Source organism: Lonchura striata, chromosome 3, assembly GCF_046129695.1.
Source record: "Lonchura striata isolate bLonStr1 chromosome 3, bLonStr1.mat, whole genome shotgun sequence".
Lineage (NCBI taxonomy): Eukaryota > Metazoa > Chordata > Aves > Passeriformes > Estrildidae > Lonchura > Lonchura striata.
In genome coordinates this window covers 69,151,909-69,175,255 of record NC_134605.1, presented here as the reverse complement: position 1 = coordinate 69,175,255, position 23,347 = coordinate 69,151,909, and the positions used below count along the sequence as shown (strand labels likewise).

The 23,347-nt window shown below is 38.3% G+C and overlaps 1 protein-coding gene across 5 annotated transcripts in view; it reads right to left on the bottom strand.

The window, feature by feature from the left end:
- Nucleotides 1-3,534: 3,534 nt before the first annotated feature.
- Nucleotides 3,535-23,347, bottom strand: part of WASF1 (WASP family member 1) — an 87,149-nt gene continuing 67,336 nt past the window's right edge. For 4 of the 5 annotated variants that reach the window (XM_021553799.3, XM_021553800.3, XM_021553801.3 and 1 more), the window contains exons 3-9: nt 20,955-21,089; nt 11,793-11,946; nt 10,971-11,088; nt 9,999-10,171; nt 7,859-8,038; nt 5,912-6,549; nt 3,535-4,444 (exon numbers count right to left, since the gene is read on the bottom strand). In XM_021553799.3, the coding sequence (XP_021409474.1) occupies nt 4,287-4,444; nt 5,912-6,549; nt 7,859-8,038; nt 9,999-10,171; nt 10,971-11,088; nt 11,793-11,946; nt 20,955-21,089 (1,556 nt within the window). In that variant the 3' untranslated portion in view covers nt 3,535-4,286. The remainder of the gene's footprint in view (nt 4,445-5,911; nt 6,550-7,858; nt 8,039-9,998; nt 10,172-10,970; nt 11,089-11,792; nt 11,947-20,954; nt 21,090-23,347) is intronic. The other variant, XM_077782272.1, reaches the window with a different exon arrangement.

The window sequence follows — 23,347 nt, the reverse complement described above, 5'->3', positions numbered from 1 at the left end:
CTGTGCTGCCAGGCACTCACGATGCCCTCCGAGCTCACAGCCGAGTCACTGGGAGCGCTGGCAGAAAGCTGGGAAAAGCTGGGAGCCTGTTTTGAAGCGCTTAAACCCGACCCGGCTCGTTAGGGCTGAGCGAGGGAAGGGAGAGCCGTGCCGAGGTGCGCACAGGACGGGCCGGGGGAACTCACGGCCACCGAGGGCTGCTGATGTACTCAAGAGGCAATTTGGGAATCGGGGAGATGTCTCTCAGCTGCAGCCACTAAGAGCGTGTGAAGAGTCTCCTGTGGGCAGACTACCACCCCGGAGAATCGTTCCGGTGTGGAAAGTAGTCAGGAGAGGAAAGGAGAGGGGGGAATTGTCAGAGGCTCCAAAAAGGGGATCAGTGCTGCTGCTGCCCCTGGTCTCTGGTTGTGATTTCTCACCTGGTGTTTAACGCCCCCACTTGCAAAACAGAATCGAGGAGAGTAAAACTCATCCTGGCCTGTAGCTGAGGAGACAAAGCGGACACTTGATGGAGCTCGAGTCGAGTTTCTGTCAGATCTTTTGCCGATGCAGCCCGGGCGGCAGAGCCTGCGCCGGGCCGTGTCTCCTTTGGAAGCGCCGTGGTGTGTGGCAGCGCTGGCTGCCGCCGTGGCCCCGCGCTGCCCTGGGTGCTGCTCTGAGCTGCACCCGCCTGACAAGCAGGGGCTTCTGCACCGTGTCCCGAGCCCCCTCTCCGTGGGGATCCATGGGCTGGGGACACTCGGATACTGCAGCCCGCGGCAGGGTCTGTTCCCATCTGCATCCTCCAAGCAAAGGCTCACAGCCCCGGGTAAATCAAGGGGGGCAGCTGCATCCAAGCCAAGATGGTGCTATCATCCTGAAGTCTTTTGCAAGGCCTTGGGGACTGTTGGCACACTCGGGTCCCAGGGGACCTTTTGAGGAAGGTTAGTCTGTGCATCCGTCAGATAGGCAATGGTGTGCCAGTGTCCATCTAAATGTTGAGGAGTACACTCCTGTGTACATGCACAAAATAATAATTTTATTAACTAAAGGTCTTTTAATATGCCTCCTGATTTTAAAATCCCAATTTACTGAGTGATAACATAATCTCTTCATAATATCTAATATTTAATGGCTACTGTTCATATACCACCACTACAAAATAACCAAAAACCAGAATTATGTCTCTTTTTAATTTTTGCTTCTTCAGTCCTTGTTCTCTTCCATTTACTGTTTTGTTTTTGGTTTGTCCATGATGGCTGCATCCTTACTGTTTTATCTTTTGATAAAACCCCCAGGTGGCCAATTCTGCACCTCCCTAGTCATCTGCCACCAAGCAAATTTTGTTTCTTCTATGAATTTTATATTCTTCTTCCCCCCCCCCCCCAATTTTAAGTAGGAGAGGTAAATAATTTTTAACTGTCCCAGATTACAGTTTGAGAAAAGGGTGAAAACAAAGGTTTCTCTTCACTTATATGGAACTCACTTATATGGAACTTTACTGACACATTATTTTTGTGTCAGTATTCAAGCCATTTTTAACCAGCTGCTGCAAATGTACAGAGGTAAACAACACTCTGTAAACAGTTCAATACAGAAGTCTTGATTTAGTGCCTTACAAGACAAAGCAATCAATAATCTATTACACATCTAATCACAGGCATGAAGAGCCCAGCAGCCCTCTGCACAGCGTTCCACCAAATGAGAAAGGCGGTTGGAGACCTCAGTAAGAGGGACACAAATCACCAAGATTGCAAATGCACAGCTCGGGAGTTGATCTACAAACACAAATATTCAAATTCAACAATCACCTCTTGCTACTAGTGAATCATGCTATTGCTATCTGGAGACCAGTTGCTATGGCAGAAAGCTGTAGCAGTGGCAGAAGGCCAAGAATCCTGCCTTTGAAATGTTAACTGAATTTAACTCTTGACTTTTCACAGACAAGGTTCATTACTTTGTACGACTGTGTCATATTAAATGAGTGCTTTGTCTGCCCTGGGTACTGGCTTGGAAGGGATATTATTAATCAGCAGGACAGCAAAACAGTTCAATAACAACCATTTGTCAATAAGGATTTAATTTTTTTTAATACCTTCAAGTCTGCTATGTGATAGCTGCAGTTACACAAGGGCTGTTTTTTGCTTTAATTTCTTCCCTTTTTCTTTACTTTATGTAAGTTACATCTAGTTCACAGTTCCTGGACACACTCAGAACACACCCACCAATGCAGGCATGATGGTGAGATGCTCTAATTCAAACAGTTACAGCCTGGGCACAGAAATGCTGCTTCTCCATTTAAGTGACAATGTAGGCTGCTTTCTGTAATATCCACCAGAAAAATCGGGAGTTTATAGAGACTTGAGCAAGGAATAGTATAAACATCAGTTGAAATGTAATTTTGTGAATGGCAGAACTAACTACATATGAAATCAGGGACAAGCTCTTCTTACAGCTACCTGCAGTTCAGACCTGGGTTCCTGGTTAAAGGGGAGCTGCAGTTGCATACAACGCACTTTGCTTTATGATCTCAAATCTTTACAGCTGTGTCAATAGAATCTCACATTTAGTTCCTGGACAAGTTAGTTAGGTTTGTTGAGTTAGGATTACTGAGATCCAAGGAAACACCCTGAGATATTCATGCAGCAGTGCCTCTGACATCCTTTCTTTACCATTACAATGAGGGGTTAAGAAGGACACACACTTCAGAAGTTGATGGAGAACAACAGACCAAACCAGATGGTGGTACTGTGAAGAAACTATAATAGAGAGAACAGGGCAGAGATCTGCAGCAATAGTTACAAAGATGCAAATTGACAAAGTGTGACAATATTTTTTCTTCTGCAAAACCAATTAAGGTGTCACTGTTACTGTTGAAAGTCTTGAGTATAAGCTGGCCATGTCCAAAATCACAGCAGAGGCTGAGATGGTGACAGTGCAGCTGGAAGGGTTGCTCTACACTGTTCCTACCCCAGTCTATCCTCAGGGTTTTTGCCCAGTTCCAAGAGAAGGCTAACAATCACATGTCCCTGCAAACTAGTTTGTAACACATAGAACATGTAATGTTCCACCCTTGATATCTCAATCTGACTTTCAAGACTTATTTTCCTCTACTACAGGATTCCATCTTCCAGGAACGAGATCACAGGGTAAGAGAGCTCTTGTACCCTGTCACACTTCTCTTTTCAACAGGCTTTTGACTGTATGCTCATTAAATGGCTACTGTTCATATCACACCACTACAAAATAACCAAAAACCAGAATTATGTCTCTTTTTAATTTTTGCTTCTGCAGTCCTTGTTCTCATCTATTTATTGTTTTTGGTTTGTCCATGATGTTTTGAAGGAGTTGAAGGAGTTAATCCAGGGAAGAGAAACACAAAAGATGTGCAAAACATGCACTGCATTACTAGACAGCACTTAAAAAAATCACCTTTCATCAGCCATGATTTTAACTGCTGCATCTCCTCAAGATACACTGATGATAAAAGTAACTTTGTACGCCACAAATTAAATACCTGAAAAACAAGGCTTCATTGAAAGAGCAACACCCAGGAACATTTAAAATGAACCATTTATTAAATCAAACTGTTATTTTAACAGTTACATAAGTTACACAGCATGTTTAAGTCAAAAGATTTCACAAGGAAAAAAAAAACTTTAAACTTTTATTATGCAGGCAAAAATAGTACCACACAATATGTACCTGGGAGGGAAGAAGGGAAGGGGAATCTCTAAACATTCAAATAAGGCCATAATTATTTAAAAACAACAATAAACAATAATAAACCCTCCCCAAAGATCCATTTGCTTTTCAGTGTGTTCAGTGCTGCTAACTATATGTACTTTTAGTGTTCAGGTGTGATCGAGGCAGTGATATTTTGATAGCTAGGTTTAATGTTTTAAAACACTATCAGTAAGTGGAATAAGGCTCATTAGTACATACAGCTGCCCTTGGAATGTCAATCTCAGTTGCCTTCATCAACTTAAAATTCACAAAGTGCACAGTTAAGATATGCCAAAAAATTGAAACTGCTACTCTACCAACAGCTGCCCATGCTTAATACTTAGTGGTCTAATGGAACAAAGTATGTTCTTTCAAGAGATGTGTAAGAAAAGCCACTGTAAAACATTTAGTTTTGAAGATGCACTAGGAGCTCTTTGTAAACTGAAAAGTAGAAAAACATGGATTAATTATGTTAAGAAAAGAATACAAAAAACACTAGAAATGACCATCAAACTTCCAAAGAACAAGCACCACAATGGACATTAGCATTCGATTTTGCAGTGTACAGCAACATAATAAGTTTACTCTAGCCAGTCTACTTCATCAAATTCTGAATCATCTTCTGAATCACTGTATTCCACAGCAATGCGACGGGAGAGGATAGTGGCAACATCATTCTCAATGCGCTCGTGCTTAGCTTCCTGTTCCCGCTGCTCTTCCACTTTGCGGAGCTGAATACCTGGAGAACATCAGAGCACAAACATGTCACTCTCCTCCTTCACCACTGCAAATGCATTTAGGTCATGATTCACAAAATGCTTTGCAAGCAAAAATAAATACACAGGATGCTGTCCTTCTCAGGTAGATTTTTTTTTTTGTCAAGATTTTAAAGAGAAGAATATCAGAATTGCAATGGCAGACAAGATCTTGAGTCCTTCTATTATAATATCCAGGTTCTGATTTTCCATTAAAATACATTTTTAATACCACTGTAAGTGATTAAGCCATTTTGCTATTTGCATTTTCTAGACTCTCTTAATAATTTTAATGAACGTTTACAGCTATTTGAGCATCCTAACAAGACAGGACCTCTGTTTTTTATCATGTAATGATTTGGTTTGGGATAAAGTATTACTTGGAGATCAAAAATGGGGCGACTCAAGTCTTTCTTTTTTGGGCATGACTTGGTCAAAAGTGTTTTCAGCAATCACCTAGGTTACACCAGCAGGCTCTATTTTCTCATTTTTGCTGATGTTCTCTATGCATGTTCACACACCCCTGCTGTCCTCAGCTGTTGTCAACATTTCCTTAGACTTTAATGTTCATGTGCATATAGACATGCAAAAATATTTCGAATTAGTGCTATAGCCTATCTGCTGATAATATAGTACCATACAGATTCTGTGCTGTGCTGCAGTGCAGGGGAAGAAAAGAATGTAGGACTTGAAACATTTGAGAGATCTTAACTATGGAAAGATACCTCACCATCAAACAGCAGCACACAGCAATGTGTGTGTTCCACAATGCAAGTAGGGATTTTCCTGGCCATGGGCATCATAAGCTGAAAGATACAGCTTGCACACACAGCTCCTCATGAGACCATTAGGAAAACACTGTCCTGCAGCTCTGTCCTTCCCTTGCACTGTGCCATGGGCACCTTGCATTGCAAAGGCTGCTCCACTACTGCACTGAGATCCATGTCCAGATCAGATACTTAACAGCTTGAAGTCTTCAGCAATGATTTCTGAATGTCACTTATATCTTGTAATACAGTGACAGATGTTAAAAATTCCAATGCCAATTGATCAGTTTCGCTTTTATCTAACAGTCTTTGAAAACCAATGTTTTTGTCTGCTACACAATCTAGATGATCAGAAATAGCTACATTTGCAGGTAAACAGAAATAGAAAGATAATCTCCACAGATCATCTACAAATACACGTACCTTTTTCTGTAATATAACTTCCACAGAGAACCAGTTTTGCCATCCAAACTAAATGTCTGATAAATGCAATTACAAATTGAAAAAAACCTGTCTACCTGGCAATGCATACACTGTAGAGGATAGAAAACAGAAACAGACTTAAGATGCATTCCTCTAACTTCTTACACATGTGAAATACTCCATCTCTCAAAGGTCAAAAGGTCACATGTATTTAGCAGATTTCTGAGATTGTTATTTTTGCTGCTTAATAGCCAACATTACCTTTCCGTATTGCTTCCAGCAGAACGCTTCTAGCATCACTGATCACAGGAAGAGTTGAAGGATGGCGTTTGGGCTCAGGGGCAGGAATCACTTGGGATGGTGGAGATGGAGGCATTATGGGTGCATGAGGGCCAGGGACAATGGTTGTGGGAGGAGGGTGCAAAACAGGAGGAGGGTGAGAAAGATTTGCAACTGTGACAGGGGAGGAAGGTCGAATGCCAGGAGGTGGCAGGGGAGGAGGTGGGGGTGGTGGAGGAAGTCCCTGTACTTCAGCTTGTGGAGGAACTGGGTGAACAGGTAGAGCTTCGCACACTTGGGCGGCTCTAGTGACCGGGGGAGAAGGTTGTGCTAGGGGAGGAGCAACTGGAGGTGGAGCTGGATGAAGAACTCCAGGAGCTATCTGGAGAGGAGCTGGTGGAGGCGGCACAGCTGGGGCCTGCAGAGCAGCTGTGGGAGGGGGTGGTGGGGGTGGGACTGGGGGTGGAGGGGTGGAAGTCATTGCAGCTCTTAATGATGAAGTTGACAAAGCAGATGGAAGAGGTGGTGGTGGTGGAGGAGGAGGAGTGGGGCTCACAAACACCGGTGTTCTGCCTGTTGCTGGTGACTGAGGACGATTTTCTACCAAGCCAGGAGTAGAGCTGCAACATCCAATAACAGAACACAGTTATTAGAGCTAGAGGGTGGAAAAAATAATAATAGATTCACTTCCACTACTTTAGAACATTGAAACGTGGGCATTAAAGAGCATTATGTATTATGATGATTTCAGGGTGTTTGTCCACACCTCATAAGTAAGGAAGTCTAATTTTCAGTATGGAGCAAGCATCAGGTTTCCAAAAGACCTCTGCTCAAATTCAGCTATTAGCCAAATTTATGTAGCTGTATCTTTATCAAAGGTTTCCTATGTCAGTATAATTCTTCCCTGTTGTCCATAAGTAAATCCAAATTATTTTACTCAAATCAGGGAACTAGCAGTTGATTAACTATTTTGATTCACAGAACTTTAAAACCAAACCAAAACAATGCAAACAATGAGAACAGGTTAATTTGAAATACATATTTAAGGTGTGATAATGAAATGAGTGAGACTAATATCAAAGGTCATCAATACTGCGTACGGAGAGGTACAGTTATATGCTAGATACTCATTATAGGACAATGAATAGATGACCTGAAGAAACAAGAGAGAACAGTAAACTTATTTTCCTGAAAGACCACCAGAGGATTTCTTTAAACTGTTGTGGTAAATTAATCTAAAGCGTTATGCAGTTTTGTGTATGATCTCCTAAGCAGTAAACATCATTATTTTCAAGAGACTAACATCTTGCTGATGTAACAACCCCATCTGAATTAAGTATCCTCTATTCCAAGCTGTATGTACCTGGCCACAAAGTAAGATTTTCGTATAAAAAAATAGGGGAGTGACAAAGAAATTTTCACCTCTAGAAAATATTTTATGTATGTATCCACTTCTGAAAAGGTACAAAGAAATAGAAAAAAAAACCCACTTTGGGAGAGAGAAGCACTAACAATTTAGCAAATGTAATGAATACATAGTTTTGACAGCCATCTTACTGTGATATATTCTTCCTTTCATATAGGCTGAAACAGATATCAGTTGTACAAATTTCCGAAATTCCAAAGCTACATCCTGAAATGCCAACATATTTCACAGAAGCATTTTCCATAGAATTCTTTGTCTTGCCATTTAACTCAGAAGGCAACATGGTTGCAGTATTAATGGCAAGCTGAGGCCTGTCTCCACCAGAGCACCCTATGGATTTAGATGCTGGCCTTCCCATCCAGCTCCTGGTGGCCCTGTTCCTGCAGGCACGCTGGGCTGTGGGCTGCCATAGCCCCTGGGATTTCTGGGCAGCACAGAAATAATGGGAGGTAGGTAGCTAAAGCAGCCCCAAGAGAGCCGCACGTGGCTTTTCTGGCTCGTACCCAACGCAGGGGGGCACAGGCTTCACTTCGGCGGCTCCGTGCATGGGGGGAGGCGGCGGCGGCTCGTGGGGCCTGACCAGCACGCGCTCCTCGGCTCGGCTCAGGAGCTCGGACATCTGGCTGTAGGGCAACGCGGAGAGGGAATACGAGCCGTCAATGTGGTCCACGTATGCTTGAGATCTGTAAAAAACAGGGAGAAGTGATCCAGCTTCACCTTTAGTAGGAGTGAGTATTGGTGTCCTCAGCCACTGTTCTGTACTTCAGTCTGACTTCTGAATGCAAGTGTCTTCTCTCCACTAGTGTTGCGTATTATACAGTGTGGCTTTTCAATAATTTATCCCACTTTTCCTGTTATTACTTCTAGCAGCTCAAGGGTTTGATTTTGACAGGTATATCAGATAGTTTCTACAGTATGTGTGTAACCTTAGTGTTTATTAGACACATTACTTTGAGTTAAATAGACATAGAAGTACAATCAGAACTATTCTTCTTTTATAGCATTTATGAAAATCCATCCATGTTAGAATGGCAAAATTTACAACTGAATAATTTAGCTGAACTTCTGTCAGAGGATCTTTATTACAATATATACAGAGAACTCGCTGCTTTAATAGACATAAGACTCAATCAATATCTGTTATTGAGTAGTAGTACTAAATAAAGATGATTCAACTTGTTAATGACAACTTTAGACACACTTCAAGGATCTGATCAGTTCGTAAATTTTAATTAACTATTCAATTACAGAATTTAATTTTTGAAAAATTCTATTAAATTCAGAGCAGAACACTTTCCAACAAGTAGAGCAACACTCTATATTTCCACATACTGCCACCACTGTAGTATCTAAACCTATTAAATTCTTCAGGGGTGAAAATCTTTCTCATTTATTTCAAAGCATGGTGCTGCTCTGATCTGAACAACATGTTCTGCAAATACAGTGCTCCCAAGCACTTCAGCATTATTAATAATTGCATTACGAGTACTGAGAAAATCAAGGTTTAGGCTAGGGTCCTGGCTATAAAATGAGCATGTCTAAAGTGGAACCCAACATACAACACTACAAAAGGACAGCAGGAAAGCAGATGTTTCTGCCAATGACTTGACACAGCAGTTTACAGAGATTCTATAAAGCTATTTCTAGAAAAATGCTAATCATCATAACTTAACTTGTACCCCACTGAGTGAAATGCACTGAGAGCATTTTCCATTCTGAATTGAACTAAGTTTTCTACAAGCAGGTTTTTCTACTTTTCAGTCAACAAACACTCTCTCCAAGAGTTGTCATAATTACTCACCATCACTACTGTTTGAAGGCCTTACAAAGCTAAACAATATACTCTCTTATGGTGTGCTTTTGACCACAGAAAGGGGAAAAAATTAACCAGTTTTTGGGAGCACAATGAATACTTTTTATTAAAAAAACAAAACAAAACAACAAAACAAAACACCCAAAACCCCCAAACCAAAAATTTATCCCCAAATTGCCTAACATTACTTGTCAGCCCTCTTTGCTATTAGATGTTTCTTGGCTGGTAAAACAGACTTGATTTTGCACCAAGGCCAGAAGCACAAGTACAGCAGGTGTTTACCATGTGAAATGCTACTTTTAGCCACCAGCAAATACATGCTGTGAAATGAGAATTCAACAGGTTGGATTTTGTAATAGGCTATAACCAGAAATGTCAATCAAATAATGGATTTGTTCAAGAGTAAAGAGAAGCTCAGCATTCTAATTTGAGTTCCAAGTGGACATTTGTTCACATCACACACATGATATAGTCTTGGCAGTGTCTGCTTAAGAAAAATCAAGAGGCTGGAACAATGGGGATTTTGTGGGTCAGGTCTGGAATGCAGTGACACACCTGGGTGCAAGCTTGCAGCAGTGACACTACAACTTCATCAAGCTGCAGAGGACAGCTCATACTCAAGGATACAATGAGGATACATCCTACCCTTAAAAATAACAACAGTCACTACTCCTTTAAGGATAAACTCAGAATTTTAAAACTCAGTTTTGATTAAGCAAAACCACGGATTTCCAGTGCACTTCAAGGGAAGCAGTAGCATCTCGTCATTGACAATGTTCACTATGCAGCATTAATACACTTCACAAAGGATAGAAAAAACAAAAAGGAACCTTGATTCAAAATGTGAAGCTGGGCCATTAGCAACTTCAATGTGCTTATGTAAGAGGTTAGCATCATCTTCTGCAAGCTCTGGACCTTGGGCTAACTTCTGCCACTCTCTCCGTCTGTCATGAGGTGCCCTTGGCACTTTCTCTGGTTCGTGAGGGCGATCTAGATTTTTCTGCTGTAGGAGAGTTGTGCAAACAAAACTGACAACTGAGACAGTGTTTTTTTAATTAGTTGCATATAAACATCAGCCACAAAATTATGAAAAACAATCCCATTTCAAATGCAAGAAAAATTTACTTTCAGGCTAAATATGTATGTAGACCAGAAAGACTTATAAGAGCCAGAAACAACAGACTAGGGGCTAAGAACCTGAATAACATAAAGAAAAATACCTGTTTAAGTAGCTTTTTATTCTAAGTCTGAAATCAACTTATAAATTTGACACTCATATTTACTCTCACTACTACATATGAAACATACAGAATAATGGTCAAATAAAAAAGTAGCATTACTACTTCCTAAAATGCTTGTTTAATTTTAAGAAAATATAAGCAATGTGTTTTATTCCTACTAATTTCTTTCTAGTTTAAACATATCTAATAGAATGTCATTCAAGATTTTTCACCTGTAAGACTGTCAAAATTTTGTCTTACAAATAAACACTCAAGTGAAATTCTTTATTCTTGCTGTATTGCTCCTTCCTTTCTGAATTATTGCTAGAATACTTGAAAGCTTTGGCAAAAGTTGGTTAAGACAGCATGAAAATTTCAGGTCATTCTACATTACTTTACTACTACTACTATTATTATTATTATTGTTTAATTGTTAAAGTTAGTGGAACCGAATGAATACAAATAGCTTTAGTTGAACAGATGACTCTATCAAGTCTGGATTGCTATTAAAGTAGCACATCTGCAACCAAATCCTTTCTAGGAAAAAAACAAAGAGAAGCCATATAAATTTAACATATGTACCTTCTGCTTCCTCTTTTCTTTTCTTTTGTCCTCGGTGTCCTGCAACATTTTTTCCTTCCACAGATCAAAGAAATATGAAGGATTGGTATAGAACTTCAAGCCTTCTTTTCCATCATCCCTGAAAAACAGTTACACGAACAGGGTGTATTATTTATTTGACAAGACATTAATCCAAACATTAAGACAAAGCAAGGGCATATTAAGGAATATACAGTATCTCAGACTCTGAAAAATTTTGCTGAGGAACACAAAAGAGATGATCATTTACATCCTGCACCAACACTTTTTAGTCTTTCCTGGCATCCAAGGTCCTAATTTTAGAAAGATAACTTCAACACAAGCTCCAGACAAAAAAAAAGTGTCATAAATCAGAGAACTCCCACTCTACTCCAATAACTCAAATTTTGCTGTTAAAATACTGAGCAATTTTGTGTGGCTACTTATGTTCAGCTGCTGATTCAAACTGAATCTCTGGGACAGCAAACAATATTCATTTCCATTGAAGATACTTCTTTCTACACACTTACCTGTTTAATTTCTTCACTTCACATCCAAGTACATTATATAGTTTAATAAATACAGAATCTAAAAAATACTTTTTCCTATCATGTTACACTGAGTTAAGATTTGAGTAAAATGGAGTAACATTTCAATGCCTATAATGTCTTCTGCTGCTTTCATTCCTCCAGCAGCTTCACAGTTTTCTAGTGTGGCTCCTTGAATATTTAAGTGCTACTGCATGTGAGCAAGGTGCCTGGATATATCCTCTCTATTATATAAAATAAGCTAGAAATTGTTTTTTATTAATTCTGTTTTACTAACCTGTAAGGGGTGAGAATGTTAAGTGGAGGAGGCTGTTCACAAATGTCGTAAGTTTCTTGCAAAGGAATTGGCAGAGTTTTTCGGTCAAACAGCTGTTGGTCTTGAATTGTGGAACTCCGGAAAGCTTTTCTCATTGTAATGTCCTGCAGTGACACTGAAAGGGGATATTGCCATTTAAAAAAATTCCACCAGATAAATTTTGTTTGGATTAATCTGGAATTGCCTAATGTTGGTTAGGCACATAAAATATAAAGCACTACTGCTTGCATCTTGGGCATTTTACAGCAAATACAGATTCATCTAGCATCATCGCCATGGCAAGATATTGTCAGACTGTGTGACAAACATGGCTGTAATGTTCTAGCACATTATCCTCTATTTAGTGTCACAGGAAATTTTTCTCACCTAAATAGATACCAGAACTCTGCCTCTCCTAAGTAGTTCAACAAATTGCATACTGTAGCTGTAATATATCATTCAGTAGTTCAGAAGTACCTAATAGCATTTACCAACTCCATTTCACAATCCTTTTGCTACTAAAAACTTCTCTATCTTGAGGTATAGATTTTACCTTTATGGAATCAGCAAGCCAAACTTTGCATTCCTTGCACGTAGGCAGCAGTTCCACTGAGAGCCCACTGAGACACCAAACCAGCAAATCACTTAAGCTTACGCTACTGAGATCAATGGGCTTTAATGGGAGGTGATTCTATGTTGCAACACATGAAAATAGTCAAATGCTTTCTAATCTGTTTAATCAACATGAACCTTCTCTGTCTAATTCAGAGCCACCTTGACTCCTAAACACAGTAGTTAGGAATAATCAATTACCTTTATGTAAGATTCAAAGGAAAACAATACTACATGAACATAACACATTAAACAGGGATTTTAACTATTTTTACCACTCCTGGTAAAGCCTACATATATTTCTCAATTTCAAAAGAGTTTTCTTCTATTTCATTAAAATTTAGATAAAGATTAATGGAAAAATGACCACAACTGATAAGCTTTGCACTTTTAATTCTGGAAACAGTATACGTATTTAGTCTCACATTTCTCTCCCTCCCTGGTCTTCAGTTACCGCACCTGTGAAGTCCAGGTGTGCCTCAAAGCTACCTTTGCAACCAGCATGAGACTTCCATTAGACAAAGCAGCAGATCTTTTCATTAGCTTGGGCTCTTTTTTTTAAAATGCTGAAAACAGTTTTCTGGCATAGTAGCAAAGAGTGCTTTCAGCACATGCATTTTATCTATACATAATTATATTTATTTTATAGAAACAGGTTGGTAGTAATGCCCCTTTACGCAAGATGAGAGGACAACTCTACCCCTGCCCTGCTATCACTAGGGCCCTTAGCAACAGTTTAAAGAAAAACCTCTTTAAGCTGAAAACTGCTTTTTTACTCAGGTTCCTGTAACACATACAAGTGTACACATACATATGTACATACACCAGGCTGGATTTCTACTGTGTGATCACAAAGTGGCAGAAAACAGCATTTTTTTCCAGAAGGCTTACAGTTCCTGGAATGTTCTGTCTTCTTACCTAAGCGTATTGGCAACATCCTTTGTGAGGCTAAAGATGGGATTTATTTGATTTTCAACTTGGCTTTTGAAGTTTATTATGCTTGGCAAGGTTGTGTATTCCTGGAGAAGTTCCCTCCTTTTTACCCTTAGGTTCTAATTCATCACAGTGTCTTTTATTCTTTTTAATAGCTTTAATTAGCTGCTCAGAAGCCTTTTTAAGTGTGTGAAAGAAGTATTATAATGTTTGAATGTCAGCTAGGAGTCTCAGTTTCTGTAGGTATTTTTGCAGTCATAACTAACCTTATATATTTTGTACCTGTCATGAAGTACAGGTTGTTATCAGCTGGCAAAAGCTCAGTTAGAATAACTGAGGTTTACCTCATCTAAAAATTTAAGTCTTAGATCTTTTTATACTTCAGCTGCTTTTCCTTTGGGTTGTTGGTTATACAAATAACACCAAATGTACTTGCTCAGAGTTGGTTGGCAATCCTGCAAGATTTCTGTCTGTCAAATATTGGAGACATTTCCAACAGAAGTAAAACTTAGTATACTTCTCTTTGAACCTGTGTACATTCTGAAGACAATGAACTTAATCAATTTATTCTAAGAAAGAAATACAGTACTTTGGTTTAATATTTAAACACTCACAGAGTATGTGACACCATACTATTGATGCTGTTCTACAAACTACTTATTAGCATTCCATCTCTTCAATGAGCAAGCACAGCCAGACTAATTAATAATTTCCCTTTTCTTGCTTAAAACTCTACATTTTGTACACACATACAAGGGTATAACACACCAGAGGATAATCAATCAATCAATCTCCAACAATAAGCATAATAATTTTCTCTTTAAACCTAAGATACACAGCAGAAGGCTTCATGGAAAAGATACACTGTAGAAAGCAGCATTTCCTGTGCTGATGACCTGTAACAGGCATTCCCTGAAAAGCACACCATTTTCCCAAACAACAGGCTACATCAGGACAGCATCGCTCAGGAAACGGAAGGATGTGGCGCACAATACATGGAGAATCCTGACATGGATCTGACTTGCCTACACGGAGGGATCAGGTAAATCCCACGTGGCACACCCAGCGTAATCCTGGGCCGTGCAGGGTTTGGCTTACAAAGCCGCTTGTGCAGCTTGCCAGCTGGCAAAGAGACAAAAGCCCTGCGTGGGGGGAAGACGTGAAAACCTGGCTGGTCCCAGAGCCACCTGCCTTTGGCTGCCTGACAGACCTGCGCTGCGAGGGGACTGGCCAAACGAATTGCATGTATGAATTCAGGTGTGAGAAGAGATGAGCAGCTGAAGGACTTGGAAAAGCTGCAGGCATTTGACTTAATGCTGGTAAATCTATGCTTCCAGTTGCTTAATTCCTAACTAGCAGCAGAACTTTTTGTACAGCCCAAGATCCTAAATTTGATATGGATATATTTTTCTGAAAGTCCACCTACTACACTGCTTGTGTTCACTGCAATTAACAAAAAAATGGGGTCTTAAATAATTTCCTTAAATATTGATATATTCACAATTTAATTTGAAGATTCATTCAACAATCTAAACAAATGCCCGTTTGTCTTTATTGTGTCTGTTGTTTGGATTGTATGAAAAGACGTATTATATCAGCCAATCTAACCCTCTGTGCACAACAATATTTTCCACATAAGCGAAAATTGTCTGTCAGAAAGCTAAACTGTTAGCCTTTTGTACACTTGGTTTTGAAAAATAGATGCTAGTCCATTTTTACTTATAATCAACAACACACTGGGAGGGGAAAAACGGTATTTAAATATCACTCTGTTGAGGTACAATAACTGGGTTTCTTTTGGGGTAAAGTAAAAATTAAATAAAAGCACATCTGTAATGTATATACTAAATAATGTTTTATCTCTTGGCAAGCATCTCATTAAACTGCAATCCCCAATTTGCAGTAAAAGTCAGGTATAAAGCTCACCAGAGCACTGACAGAAAGTAGCTACCTTTAACTTTTCAAATACATTAAATACTACATTTTACATCATCAGAAGAAAAAAAAGTTACTAGATTTATTTTTATTCTTTTAGACTCACTCAACTACACAATTTATTATTAGGCTCTAGGCCAAAAACCACTATTCTTCTAAAGACAGTAAATAAAGTAAATAAAAACTTGCTCTCTTAATACTTTTTGAAGAATTTCCTCCTGGTAACTTTCAAGATTGTAAGCCCTTGAATATCACAGCTCTGACTCTCTGCAGAACTAAATTTCATACAAATCAAGGGACTCAACTGCCCTATACAATTCCCTTTTTCTGTCCAAAATCTTACCCAGCAATTTGAAAGGTGCAAAGAGGAGAGAATGACACTTTTGAACAAATAACTTAGTTATAAATTTCCCACTGAAGGTAATTAATTGGCAGGGAGTGGTGCTGTTGAAAATGCTCTTAAGGTGAAGATTTGTGTGATTCAGTTCCTAAAGACACTGAAATCTCAAAGTCTCATTTCTACCTTATTTATTTTATCTTTTCAATGATTATCCATTTAAACAATAACCAGAATGCACATATATTAGGTTTCTCTGCCATCAGAATATTCTGACTGTGGGTTTGATAGTTTCTAAAGAGAAAGATTATTTCTGTAGATCAGACATAACTCTTGGGCTTGTCCTCTACACAAGTAGAAATGTTCTGAAATACTGTTCTAAAAAATTCCAAAACAGCTCAAGAACTCTTTGGATAGAGAATGTATGTAGCTGAACTACTACAGGTAAACAAAAATAAGATGTAAATGTTAGACCAATCATTTTAGGAGGACTCAGAAGCTGCTTCAAATGCAGCATGTAGAACAGGCAAGCCCTACTAAGATGTGAATTACCCATGGGCATCAAGCACTGAATCTGCTGCTAAGTCTCAACAAAACCACTACATAGTTTAGCAAATGGTATTTTGTCCACATCCCTCTTTTTATACACAAAACATGCACTATCATGGTCTTACCATGATTAAGCCTTGGACCCACTAATTTAAAACTGATTTACTTACTAAATAACTCACAGATTTAATCAAGGCCCAAGAAAATTGGAGAAGGAACATGGAGAGCAATTGAAGCCAAGCCTACCTGCTCAGAATCTTGAGAGGGAGACATGATGAAATTCAACTTTCTTTAAGTAGCAATGTACAAGGAAAAGCAACCTGCTATATAATTTAAAAGTCTTTATCTGCCTTCAAGGGTAAAATTTCTAATGAATTAATTGACAATAGTGTTACTCTCCACCTAATATAGTACTTGTTGAGATCATGACCCAGATTTCATGTGCTCTGTGTTCTTAATTTTGATTACATTTATACTCAGCAAAATCTTCTTCAGAGGCTAAAGACAGTGAGCTGCCCCATAAACTGGGGTTTACTACCCTTTTCTTCTAAGTCTCACAATGGGCTGAGTATCCAGACTTTAAATCAGACCAAGCCTCCCATTTCCAGGAGTATACAGACTACAATTATCTGTCAAGCTTTTTAGGTTTCTCCCCACCAAATGCCACCTTTTTCTTCCCCAGAGCAAAACAACAAATCTGTTTCTGGCATTAGTCCAGCCAAACTTCTGAACTACTATTGTTTTAATGACAGGGCAGAATTTATAGCATGTTTAGAAAAACAATGAACACATGTATTCAAAGGCAGTAGCCTACTGAAACACAATTCACAACACTATTTGATTCCTTTCCTGAAATGTGCCAGGCTGCTCACCCACAGCACTTCTGCCATTAGGTTTATTTAAGTTGCTTATTGCAGTTGTAACAAATATGCTATGGAAATCAATAATTTGATACACTGTCTTTGAGATTAAAATCCTCTCTGATTTGAGTTTTAAATAGAATTAGGCAGCTCACAATGAAAGAAGCAGTCTGATAAATTCTGAATTTATTAATTTTCTTTCTGCCCTGATATTATTTATTTCTGAGTGATGCAAAACTATTTTCCAATACCTCATGACACTATGCATCAGAGCTGCACCATGTATCAGCATTTCAAAAAAGAACCACATAAATGTTAAAATTAATATTCTTTTCAAAATAGTCAGATTTCTACAACAATGCCATTTTTTCACTTTTAGCAGTACTTCACACTTAAAAGGTTCAATTAAATTAATGAAAATTTGATCAATTAAGAGAAATATTATTTTACTGATACAATTTGCATGTATATAGACAGTTATTAATGTTACCTATAAAGTAAATACTTAAATGAAAAATGGCTGAAAAGAAACTATTCTCAGGATTTATTTTCTCACCTATGATGACATCTTATATTGCAGGGCTAGTGAAGCTGTTGACCTTAGTTCAGCTTTATAGCAAGAATGTGTTTTCTCAGTCCTAAAAGGCCCCCAAATATTACTCTTGGATACATATGGGCTTGTTTACCATACAATTGAAATGAAGTTGAGTTTACTGATGGAAAGCAGTGGATTTCTTTTTGTCTGCATACAAGTTTGGTATCTTCTGAGAGGCAAGCCCATATGTATATGAAAATAATAAAGTATTTTAAAAAATATATTAAAGTAGGAAATTAGTAATATTGAGAAATTAAGAATTTGAAAACAGTTAATTAAAATTAAAACTGTTAAAATAATTAAAAGCAAACCAAGTTGATATCAACTCTTCTATGACAGAAAAATTGTGCATGAGGAGTTAGCTCCTAAAGATACAATCTAACCTTGATTTTATTCTTTCACAGAGATGCTGTAATAATTCAAAATAAGAAAACACATAGACTGCTCAAACAAATTCAGAGCTTTTTATCACTCTGACTCTACCAGAAACATCTTGTCAAGTATCTGCATCTCGTTTAGTGAATCTGACTTGGGCTGTTTTTGTTCATGCCACTTAGCTTTAAATGAATCTTAATTTCTTTCTCCTGTGTAATAGCATGGGCCCAAAGGAACCCATTAAATCTTCTATTACTGCCTCCTGGCAAAGAGCAGATGAGACTCATTTCACAAGTATATCCCATTTTAATCATGCTGTTAGCTGAGTAGAAGTACTGAAAGTTGCTTAATTCTTGCCCAGACAGTTAAAAAAAGGTAAATTCAAATATTCCCTCCCTTCATGCATTAACATCCTTCAGCTATTCTAGTCCACATTAGGACTAAATCTAAACTACTTATGATGGATTTCTAAAGTCAAGCCCAAAACAGTATACTGAAGGAAAAAAGTTTCCTGACCCCTAACTTTTAAGGAAATAGAATATCAAATGTCTCCTCATCTCCTTTGTCCTCATCTGGCGACTCATTCCAGGCAGACGCTTGTGAATAAGGAGCACTTGGTACAGCTCAGGGACTGGATATTCTTAGGTCAATAAAAACAGTAATTTAACAGCTCCTGCCACTGAGGACTGCATGTGTTCCTCTGAAGTACAAGCAGTCACTGCTATTCTATGGTGTGAGACACAAATCTAGGGGATCAGGTTCAAATCACCCTGTGCCATGCTGGACTTCACTGTGTAGACCTATTCCCAACCCTGTTTCTTTAACTGCAGCCTGTACCTGTCTTTAGCTATACAGCTCAGTAAACACTGCAGCATGCACAGTTCTGTGAAAATGTGTTGGTATGGTGCACTGGGGGCTATACACTACTTAAAACTACAAGCGATTCCCTAACATCAAATAGTTATGCATTTTTGGTCCTGAAACCTAGAGTCAAACTTGTCAAAGGCCTTTTACATAGCATAGTACAATTTTCTTGCTATTGTGTAACATCCCTGGATGATTTAACTCAATGGTTTAATATGGTCTCCATTCTGTGGAAACGTGAATTATTAAGTATTAGATATATCAACATACATCCCCCTCTGATTTAAACCAAAACTAGGCTGTCAAGAGTAAATGCAGAAATGGCTTTGACACTCTGGATTGTAACAGTTTTTACAAGATTACAACTGCTGACAATTTATTATCATACATGGAAAGGGGTTTTTATCATTATCCAGTCATAGCTAAAATGCCCTGGTTTGGGCAGGAGGAGATTTAATTTTTTCCTAATATCTGGCATAGTGCTGTGTTTGGGATTTAGGATGAGAATAATGTTGATAACACACTGATGTTATAGTTGTTGCTGAGCAGTGGTCAAGGACTCTTAAGCTTCTAACTCCATCCTACCAGCGAGCAGGATTGGGGGGCCCAAGGAGCTGAGAAGAGACCCAGCCACAACATCTGTCCCAAACTGGCCAAAGAGACTTTCCATACCTTATGGTGTCATGCTCAGCACGGGGGCTGGGCTGCTGCTCAGAAACTGGCTGGGTTTCAGTTAGTAGGTGGTGAGCAATCGCATTGTGAGTCACTTGTTCTGTATATTCTAATATTATTATTGATGTTTGTTTTCCCTTACTTTTCTGTCCTATTAAAATGTCTTTATCTCAATCCACAAATTTTACAAATTTTTCTTCCCTGATTATCTCCCTCCTTCCACTGTGGAGCAGGGGTGAGCAAGTCGATGTGTGGTGTTTAACTGCCTGCCAGGTTAAACCACAACAACTGGAAAAAGAGGTGTACAGGGGTGATTTATGCTCAGTTATCAAGAGACTTGGAAAATCCCATTAATGTAAGAATTTCCCTAGGCAATTCATGACTTTGTGGAAAATCTGCTACTAGCTGTGAGCAGCTGTCTTTCAAAACCCATTCTAAAATTAACATCATGCGAAATACAGACACAAAACTTCCCTTTGCTTAATTTTACTACTAGTGAAATTTTGACATTTATAACCAAAGACAACCTGAAGACCACTCTCACTTCATTATTTCTGTATACACAATTGTAATCACACAGTGTAATAATACACAATTATTATATCTAGACATTCAAAACTGAAACAGCTTTCTATAGTTTAAAATTGGATCCCACAGGCAATCTGAAGTTATTTTTCATGATGGGATGTTCCTCTACTTTCTAGGTGTTAATCACACACTTTAGAACACACTAAATTGTTTGGGGTTACAAGATTTTTCACAGTTCCACCTGTGACCAACAGATATTGAAGAAGGCAAAAGAGCTTCACAGCACTTATGCATTAGGTGGTCAAACAAAGCCTAGACAGCCTTTAAAATTTCATACAAATTCTATCTTATAGGCATGAGATGATGACTTTTGAAAGTACTTGTTTTCTCAGTGCTAACCAATATTTACAATACTTAAAGTTATTTAGAAATATTCCAAGAGGTTATACAGCAGCAGTAAATGAAACTATACAACTGTAATGTCATACAGAAAGTAAGATGGTACAAGTTAAATGCAAAAACCTTATTTGGAAAAATGTTTACATTCCATGAGAATTAATAGAAAGGTTTAAAAAAATCTCCAAGCATCACATAATATTACATAATATTAATATTCCAAATACATAGCATGACTGAAATGACAGATACTCCTGTAGCTATTTTTATGTAAATTCTTAGTATCATTCAGTAACCATGAAAACACTGAGCTCAGAAAGCTGCTCAAGGCTACAAAAGAAACCTTAGCAGAAATAGAAATAGACCTTTCTTATGATGCTTTGCTGTATGTTCTTATGATTTAAACTATTAAACTATTATTTCCATTTCACCTATCAGTGGTGTCTGAGTGACAATATAAGAAATCCTCCCTGCAGGAGGTAACTTACATTCCTCTTCCTTTGGATCGAGTTGTGTAACACTGACAGACAAGCGATCTACACGTTCTTGTAAGGAGTTGACTCTAAATGAGAAACTGTGTGCTTCATTGAAAAGTTCACCAAATATATCTTCAGCATATTTACCTGAAACATGGGGAAAAAGAATTCAAGCATACCACAAGAAAGGGAAATGATTTCTTACTGTTTTAATTAAGTAATTCTAAGATGCACGAGTATCACTTGGAAAAACCTGTACTTACTGAGCCCATTAAGAGACCTTTCGAAAAGCAAATAGAAGTTTAATACTTAATATGCAACTTATTTATCAGAAATGCAATTATTTAATACATTACAGGACAGATATTCAGCCGCTATAACATTTAACAATACTGATATGCATGGAACTGCACAGCTTCTTGAATATTTCTTAAATGGTCACTTCCAGCATCTGAAGCTGCTCCTGTCTGAGCGATAACTAATCTTTAAATTTACCTCAACACTGTTCTCAAACTGAAGCACAGCTTCCACTCCTGCTGTACAGAGAACTTGAAAATAAAGGAAAATCAAATATTCACAGCTAGATAAATTAGAACCAGCCTATTCAAAAATACACACTAAAACAATCCTACTTTGAAGGCTCAAAATTCTAGTAACAGACCCATTTACACTGAAGTAAAAAAAATCCAAACAACCCAAAAAATCTCCTTTGTTCACATCAATGAACATATTTTTAGCACAAAAGAGCAGGAGATTCAAATATCATGAGAAAAGGATCAGTAATGAGTTTCTCTTCTACTGAGTACTCCACATACTGCTTCTAATGCTCTCAAGACTCCATGTGAGTAGTCTGCCAATATCACTGCAAAAACCCCACCAGACTACACAGCAGAATGTGTAGCCACACTTCTGAAATACAATGTGATAGCTTTCAAAACCTTCTATGATACTGTGTATATGTAATTCATGTACTGTTTGTGCACTTAGGTTGGTTTTGGAAGTATAAATCTCACAAATTTCTAACTACCTGTTTTGCACACAGGTCCTGACAGGTATAAAAGAAAAGGATAGCTGTGGAAATTCTGCCTTTGGTGAGCAATACATACGGAAGTATACATAAAAACGAGGGAATTTTTATATAAACACATCAAAAGAACAAAAATTAAATCTCTACAGGTACTGTGGAAACTACTTAAAGATGCTGTGCAGTAAGCACAAGGCCAGCACATACCATTTATTAAGACTTAGGTAACAGCAATAAAAAACCAGCATGACTATACACAATGGAATATAAAAGATGATATCAGAAGAAATGTACAGATGAAGAAAACAGAAGAGGAACAACTAGCAAACTAACAATAAATATTCCTTCAAAGACATGAGGAATAAGAAAGCCTGCCAGGGAGTCTGTAGAGCTGACTGGCAATGAAAATATGAAGGAATACAGAGAAGACAAGACCCCTGTGGACAAGCTAATTTAACACCTTCCATTGGTGTCCACTGAAGGGAACTGGAGAGACCCTGATGCCAGAATTCATTGTGGGAGGCTCAAAGAAACTGAAGAGACTATATAAAAATTACAAAACTAAAGGAACTAAATGACCAGCAAATATTAGGAACAGTTGTACTTATACACATTGAAACACACAACAAGGTTCAATTCTTTTTTCATGGAACATCTTGAGAGCTTGACAGCTACAGACCCATAAGCCTGACATCCATACAAATTAGTATAGATCATTATGAAGAACTGAATTAGTAGACATCTGGATGATTCATAACAGAAGAGCCAGCACAGCTCTTGTAAAGGGAAATTCTGAATGGTTTAGAAGCACATAGAGAGCTATGATCTACTGAGATTTCCAAGAGGGTTTAGAAAGTCCCTAATCAAACAATTTGGGGAAAACCTAACAGATGTGGCATACAAAAGAAGTGGCACAGATAAATAATTCCTCAAAAGGTAGAAAACAGGGCACAGGAGTAAATCACCAGTCTTCACAGTCAAGAAAGGTGAGTTTTACTAAGTTGCTATGCTGGGATTTGTGTTAATTAAGATATGTGTAAATTATTTGAAAAAAAAAAAAAAAAAAAAAAGAGATCAAAGTTTGCCAATGTAATGAAAAGAAACACACTGAGCATTAGGAAATACAGACAAACCTCAGCTGGTTGGAGAGGCTTCCAGGCTGAAAAATGCTGGAAGCAGGGAGATTAATAGGAATATCCTACATGCTGTCTTTCTCTCATTCTTGGAGCAACTGCTAATAGCCACAGTGAGAAGCAGATCAAAGGCACTCCCATGCAGAGAACCTTTGTCTCGTAGCACAAGTCCGCAGAAAAATTTAGATGGAAAGTTAGTAAAAGTCTTCTCAACTGGCAATTCACCTAACATAAGACTTTCTAATATG